A 7,350-nucleotide genomic window follows, 5' to 3' on the forward strand; every position below is an offset into this window, starting at 1 on the left:
GAATTGGCCATGATCTCTCCATCTCAGGTCTTAGGGCTCTCAGAACGAATTCAGAACATTTCCACAAGACCCAGAGAGCTATGTATGGTCTGACATCCTCTAACAATTTCTCAGTCCTGCTGCTTCCGCCACAGGGCCTTTGCATGTGCAGGTCCCTCTCCTCACCTTGGTAACTCCTGACCATCCTCCATGTCAGTTTCTCAGGGAAGCTTTCCCTTGACCACAGCACACTGTCTCCAGGCCCTCCTATATCTCTCTGTATGGCACATGCAACATTTGCAATTTTACATTTCTTCTTTGACCCACCTGCTAGCTCCTCTGCTCTTAGCTTGGCTCACCATTTATTTCCAGGCCCAGATAAAGTGCCTGTTCATAGGCAGCAAATGTTTGTGCAGTGAACCAGTGAGTCTCGAAAGAGCTCAAAGCAACATCAGTGTCACTAGAGCACACCTGTGGTTTTCCAAGGTAATTGCTTTGCAAGATGAGACTAATTCCTTGAATGCAGAAATTCTGCTTTGGGGGGTTGCCCTTAAGCATGATCGCTGGTCCTGGTCCTGACTAAAAAGGCCAAGCCAACTTGGAGGCATTATATGCTGGTGGAGAGGTGGGTGGACGGAGTCCTAGGTTTGAGTCACTTGTGATCTAAACCATAACGTTTCTTGCTCTTTAGAATAACAATAGCCCCTACCTTCTACAGCATCCTAAGGATTAAACACACAGTGCCTGTAACACATTTAGCAGTTAGGGTCTCTCAAGAGTTCAACAGAGGTGCAGACTAGTGTTCTGAAGGGTCCCCCAATTTTTTTTATTTATTTTGTTTTATTAAAGATTTTATTTATTTATTTGTCAGAGAGAGAAAGCGAGAGCGAGCACAGGCAGAGTGGCAGGCAGAGTCAGAGAGAGAACAGGCTCCCTGTGGAGCAAGGAGCCCGATGTGGGACTCAATCCCAGAATGCTGGGATCATGACCTCAGCCGAAGGCAGCTGCTTAACCAACTGAGCCACCCAGGCGTCCCCCAATATTTTTTTTAAGATTTTATTTATTTATTTGACAGAGATCCCAAGTAGGCAGAGAGGCAGGCAGAGAGAGAGAGGGAAGCAGGCTCCCCGCCGAGCAGAGGGCCCAAAGCAAGGCTCGATCCCAGGACCCTGAGATCATGACCTGAGCTGAAGACAGAGGCTTAACCCACTGAGAAACCCCAGCACCCCAAATATTTATAGATTTTGTAGGTGTTCGCTAGGAAAAATAAACGTAAGTGCGATAATCCTATTAATTAATAATCTCATTGCAAGGTTCACCTCTACACATGACCCTTACTGGACTGTAAGTTCCAAGTGTCCAGTGTTCAGTCTTGTGAGTGGGAATGTCTGCAGGTCAGGTCTACAAGTCCCGATGCAAAGGAAGTGCAGAGCAGCACGCGGGCAAATAACCACAGCTCATGTTTACCCTCTTGGTGCCAGGCTGTTCTCAAGGGTTTGGAAGTCAGGTCTGCCATAAAGCCTGAACTGTCTCCCGGCTGCTTCTCACAACACCTTCGCTACTCTGAAAAATGCAAGTCATTTGAATAACACCTTGGTAAAAAATAAGGGTGACTGGCTTGTGTAAACGCGAGGACATTCCATGGCGCTCAGACTGTTCCAGCAACTTCGGAGAGGAGTCCTGGCCCCAGTCACTGCTCCTGTGGGTCTCCTCCAAAGGCTGTGTGCGGAAACACCTCCCCTACAGCCACCCTACAGACAGTCGCCCTTGGCCCTCTGGAGTTTGAAAACCCTCAGAATATCAAGACAGGATCTTAACGGAGCTCAGGCTAACTTAGACCCTAATTTGCATATATTCTAATGTATAAGTTGGGAGAGAGAAATCGGAAGCCAGACACTCCTGCGACTAATTTAACAAACTCAGCCCAGTGGCGGCCACACATGCAGAGACTCTGACCTTCCCCAGGTGGAGCAGGGAGATGCTGGGCGACGTGCTGTCTGAAGGACCGCGTGCGTTTCAACAGAATGACAGCGAAGCGTTTGTGGAAAGCATTTAATAACCCATTCAAGTTGCACCAAGTACAATGACAAGTGCTAAGGGTAATGTGGGAGTGAATGGAGTAAAAGGTAAGAAATCAGGATTAGAGGAGGGTTCAGACTCGGGAGGACGGGACCTTGAGTGTCTGAGACCATGGACGAGGGGGGCTGCTCAGGGACAGGCCTCAAGAAGATCTGCATGGCTGCTCTGTCGCGGGAGATGTCCGCTGGTTGTCCAGGAAGGTAACGGAAAGGTTTTTTCCATCCGGAGGCCACAGGAGGCTACCACAGATTTCTAAAGATGTGTGAAAATCTGAGAAGCTGGCTGGGGGGCGGGGTGCTCTAGAAGTAATCTGCATGCAGAATCACCAGAGCTAGGAATGGGTGTAAAGATGACAGGCCACACTCACAGAAAAGGGGTCAATCTCGGGGGCAGACTGAGGACCGAGTCTGAATGAGTTCAAGGTCACAAGCCTTGGAGGAACCTCGAGAAGCCAGCTGAGGCAGTGGCAGTGAGGAGAGAGGGAGCCTGGCTGCTGGTTCTTGGGAAGGGGAGAGGGAGTTCTGATGAAGCAGTCTGGAAGGGAAGTGGGCGACCCGCCAGAAGGAGCAGAGGTCCGGATGGAACCCGAGGTGTGGGTCTGGAGACGCCCAGGACAAAGGGCCGTGGGACTCCTGGGGAGGGGCCCATAGAGGGAGAAGAGGAGGTAAAAGGCTCACAGGCGACGGGGGGGGGAGGGAGCCTCACCGGTGAGAGCCGCGGGTGACACCCTTACCGAGGTGAACAGGCTTGTGTCCCTCGCCAGAAGGGACAGCCTCCTGGTATGCATGTCCCCGCCTTCAGTCTCAGCTCCTCCTCGGAGCTTGTCCTGACTTCACCCACACTCCTCAGGAGTCACCAAAGGCAGAAAAGATGTGTTCCTCCCACGAGTCCAGCTTGGAACCAGTGTCTTCGGAGAGTGGAGAGTAGGCTTGGAAGCGCTGACCTTGGCAGCTCGGGTGGGGGGTGCCCTCCCCAATCCTGCTGGGACTGGGCAGGCAGGTCATGTCTACTCCAAAAGACAGCTGGGGCTTCAGACATTTCGCTTCAGGTCCCTGAACGGCAGGGTGGAGGAAAAGCTCAGGCCTGGCTGAGGGCTGAAAGGCTTTCCCACTCTGTCGCCTGGACTTGGCCCGCCGGTTCTGGAACCACACCTGGAAGAGGGAAGAGAAGCTGCTCCAGGCTGGAGTCCCTTACACTCCGGCACCGCTCCCGAGTCCCCATCCAATATGCCCTGCTTCCCTGCTGCGAGCCTCCGTTTTCACCAAGCATTTGGGCCAATCGGTGGCCAGGAGTTCAGAGTCCCTGGCTCTCTCTCCATGCCTTGGCTTTCCCAGCTGCAAAATGGGGAACCCGCCTCCCTCTACCTGGGCATCATATAGGGATACCCGCAGGGAAAAGTAGGGTGGCAGAAACAGAAGCACTTAACATTTGAGGATAGAAGGCTTAAAGATGACAGGCAGTTAAGAAAATTTAGAAAGTCGGGACACCTGTGTGGCTCAGTGGGTTAAAGCCTCTGCCTTCCGCTCAGGTCATGATCTCAGGGTCCTGGGATCAAGCCCCATATTGGGCGCTCTGCTCAGCAGGGAGCCTGCCCCCCCCCCCGCCTGCCTCTCTGCCTACTTGTAATCTTTATCAAATAAATAAATAAAATCTTTAAAAAAAAAAGAAAATTTAGAAAGTCAATTTCTGGGGGCTCTTGGGAGGCTCAGTGGGTTAAAGCCTCTGCCTTCAGCTCAGGTCATAATCCCAGGGTCCTGGAATGGAGACCCGTGTCCAGCTCTCTGCTCCGCAGCGAGCCTGCTTCCCTTCCTCTCTCTCTGCCTGCCTCTCTGCCTACTTGTGATCTCTGTCTGTCAAATAAATAATAAAATCTTAAAAAAGAAAGAAAGTTAATTTCTGGAAATATAGTCTCTTGTCAAATCAGTGGAGAAGGGGTTTTTGCCCGTGGACTTCACTTTGGTAAATACATTTTTCCTCTCACCGTTTCCCAACAAATAGCTAGGGCGTCCTGCTCAGGAAGCCCCGACGCCATCGGTTGGAGCCCACAGATGGGCTCCACCAGGCACGCAGAAGAACAAGCCCGCTCCCGCTCCCCCCAGTGTTAAAGCGAGGGCTCCGACTTAAAACCGTGGACACAGAGCGCTGCGCGCAAAAGGGCAGGCTCGTGGTCACCAGCAAGCTCCTGGGTTCTGATCTAAATCCCTTGGCAATAAACATGCCTGGCACTGGATTTTTCAAACCCTGACAAGAAGCCCCACGCACTTCAGGCTTTACGACCCTTCGAACCAAAACTCCAGACCCAATACCCGCCAAGAAAAGGGACTTAGGGGCGCTGGGGGCCAACCCGGAGAGCCAGCCCTGCCCTCTCCGAGAGACCAGCCCATCCCCCCCCCCCCATACGCCCCGTGGGAAGCCCCAACCGTGCCTCATGTGTCCCTGCCTGGATCCAGAAGAAGCATAAAAGGACTCCTCCTGCTCGGGATGGTCTTTGTGACTCTCTCAAAAGGCCGGCGGGCGACCTCGGAAGGGCCCCGACCATACTGGACGCCGACAGAGGGAAGTGGCTGCGTGCGGCCCGCCCCCCACCCCCCCCCGACCCCCGCCCCACGATTGCCCCAGCGACGGGTCGCGACGCCACCCTCTGTGGGCAGCCCGGGGAGCGGCGCGCCGAGCGCGGGGCTCACCTGGATCCTAGACTCGGGGAGCAGAGTGAGCGCGGCTAGGCGCTCGCGCAGGTGGATGTCGGGGTACATGGTCCGGCGGAAGACGAGTTCCAGCAGCTGCAGCTGCTCGGCGCTGAACGACGTGCGCTTGCGGCGCTGCGACGCCGACGGGGCGGGCGCGCCTGCGGGGGGCGCGGAGGGCGCTGGACCGCCGCTCAGGAAGCCGGCGAAGGGCCCGGGGCCCGGGGGTGGCGGTGGGGCAGCGGCTGGGCCGGGCGGGAGCGCGGGGAGCGCGGGGAGCGCGGGAGCCGCCCCGAAGCCAAGCTGCTGGGACCGAGACGCAGCCATCGCTGGGCGAGCCTGTGCGCCGTCCGAGGGGCGCGGGCCCCGGGTTATAGGACGCGGGCCGGGGGAGGGGCGGCGGCGCGCTCAAAGGGCCGGGCGAGCCGAGGCCCGTGTCCCCCCGGGGGGCCGACCCACCCCCAGCCCCGCCAGACGCCGTGGGAACTGCCGCTTCCGCCGCCGCCGGCAGGAGGAGAGGAGGCGTGAACTTGGGCCGCCCCCTACCCCTCCTCCCCCGGCGACCCCCGCCCGCCCCGCCCGCCGGCCGCAATCCACATCCCGGGGCAGGCGTCCCGCTTGTCGGCGCGCAAGGCCGGGGCAGCGACCCTTGCCCGCATCCTCAGAAGCTGTTTACTTAAGACCCCTCCTCCCCCCTCCCCGCACCCCCCGCACCGCCCCACGCCCGGGTACGTGCCAGACCCGGTACCAGGTTGGTCAAACAGCCCGGCCCCTGCCCTCCACGAGCCTCCGCGGCGCATCCTGAACCGGGAGGGGGGTGCGGATTAAGGGACTGCCGAGGGAGGCCGCGACCTCACCTGGAGCGGGGGGTGGGGGGGGGCAGGGTGCGGACTCTTTGGAATGCCGGTAGGCCAAGGAACGAGGGTCTCCTGGGCCCTGCGAGCCTGCCCACGTTTACAGACGCGTGACTGCCGGGGGCTCGGCTTTGCTCGGAAGCCTACTGACCTGGGAAGTCTCCGCGCCCGCCTGCCTCTGCCCTAGGGGCCCTGTTCCAAGTACCCGGTTGGTATTGGTGTGTGCTGTGGCCCTAGTTTGCGTCTCTGCCTCCCCCCAACTCCGACTGTAACTTCAGAGAGCGCAGGCACCCCAGTTCCCCACTGTGAGAGAGGCACGGTGCTAGACCCTCCCGCCCCCCACAACCCGTGCGCCTCTCGCGCCGGATGCCTCGGAATTCACTTTGTGGGGAGAGAGATGCAGAGGCCTGTGTGGGAACCGCTCCACCCAGGGGAGCCCAAGGCCCCGGGCTTCCTGCTCCCCGAACCCGAGCCTCGACTTCACTAGGACCCTGCAAGCTTGCTCTCTGTTGGGAGGGTCCTTCAGGGCACTGTCCCTGCCTGTTTGTCCATTCTGGAATGCTCTAAGACCACCCCGAAAGGCCTTGGATGTTTCCATCCTGGATGGACCGCCTGAGTGTCCAAGCAGAGAGTCTGCAGGGGACAGGAGCTCAGAGCTTGATTTTCTCCTGGAAGGTGGCTGAGCTGTCAGGAACTATTTCAAACCCCAGAGCTCTTCTGGGCAGCCTGCTCCTCCATCTCCCAACCCCTACACCTTCTCTCTCTCCCTCCTGGTCCCTTCCCCTCTCTCTTCCTTTGCTGGGCCATTGGGGTCTTCGGACAGAGGGCATACGGGATGGGTGGGCAGACCCTCTATTTTCCTATGCTCCGTCCTTCTTTCATTACCCAAAACCTTTTCTTTCTTTCTTTTTTTTAAGATTTTATTTATTAGAGAGAGAGAGAGCGCACAAGCTGGGAGAGGAGCAGAGGGAGAGGGAGACAGTCTCCCCTGAGCAGGAGTCCTGACTCAGGGCTCAATCCCAGGACCCCAAGATCATGACCTGAGCCAGAGGTGGACACTTAACGGGCTGAGCCACCCAGGCACCCCAACCCCAAAGCCATTTATGAAGTGTCTCCGGGCAAGGCCATGCTACACATGTGTTCATATGAAGTAGGAATCCCCATCCCAATCTTACAGATCAGGACTAATTCCACAATCCAGATGAGGCCCAAAGGTCTCCGAAGCCACTGAGACTCCTGGGCTCACCACTCCGTTCCCCTGCACCCTGGGGGGGAGGGCAAAACCCCTGTTCCCTCCAGTTTTGTCTTTCAGGCCCCTTGGCCTCAGGAGGATCCCAGTCACAGGCAGTGGTAATGGGCCCAGATCTACGCAGACCCAAGTTCCATAGCTGCAGCTAAGCTACTGGGACCAGAAGGCCAACCTCTGAAGGTGGCCGGGGTTTAACAGCATAGAGGGCCCAGTGAGCCAGAAAGCCAGAAATGGCCCAGGGCCAGGAGTCACAGGAAATCTCTGGCTGTCCCCACCCCTCCAGCAGTCCTGCATCCCAGCCCCAAGCCTCTGCAGCACCTGCTCCCAGTGGGGCCTCGCAGGCCTGGAATGGACCCGCCCAGAGAAATGAGATGCCTGGTCAGGGGATGCAACGGGTAGATGAAGCAACCTACACACACATTTTTTTCTGCTTTTGACCTGGCGGCAAGAGACACCAGCCCTTGGGGGTGTGGCCAGGTCTGTCCAGCAGACAGACAAAGCTAGC

The 7,350-nt window shown here is 57.3% G+C and overlaps 1 protein-coding gene across 1 annotated transcript; it reads right to left on the reverse strand.

Annotated features, from left to right (window-relative positions):
- Nucleotides 1–2,037: 2,037 nt before the first annotated feature.
- MIXL1 (Mix paired-like homeobox) lies at nucleotides 2,038–5,205 on the reverse strand. Its single transcript, XM_059146384.1, has 2 exons — nucleotides 4,743–5,205; nucleotides 2,038–3,209 (listed from the first exon to the last, which is right to left on the reverse strand). Exons 1-2 carry the CDS (start codon nucleotides 5,067–5,069, stop codon nucleotides 2,904–2,906), a joined length of 633 nt encoding a protein of 210 aa, XP_059002367.1. The 5' UTR covers nucleotides 5,070–5,205; the 3' UTR covers nucleotides 2,038–2,903.
- Between the last annotated feature and the right edge of the window lie 2,145 nt (nucleotides 5,206–7,350).

The sequence above is a fragment of the Mustela lutreola genome, chromosome 14 (genome assembly GCF_030435805.1).
Source record: "Mustela lutreola isolate mMusLut2 chromosome 14, mMusLut2.pri, whole genome shotgun sequence".
Lineage (NCBI taxonomy): Eukaryota > Metazoa > Chordata > Mammalia > Carnivora > Mustelidae > Mustela > Mustela lutreola.

Bases quoted from the DNA above. Each gene is read 5' to 3' on its own strand.
- MIXL1 (XM_059146384.1), bottom strand. From the start codon at position 5,069: ATGGCTGCGTCTCGGTCCCAGCAGCTTGGCTTCGGGGCGGCTCCCGCG. The intron at 3,210-4,742 runs GTGAGCCCCGCG...TCCCTCTTCCAG, and splicing joins TCCCCGAGTCTAGGATCCAG to GTGTGGTTCCAGAACCGGCG.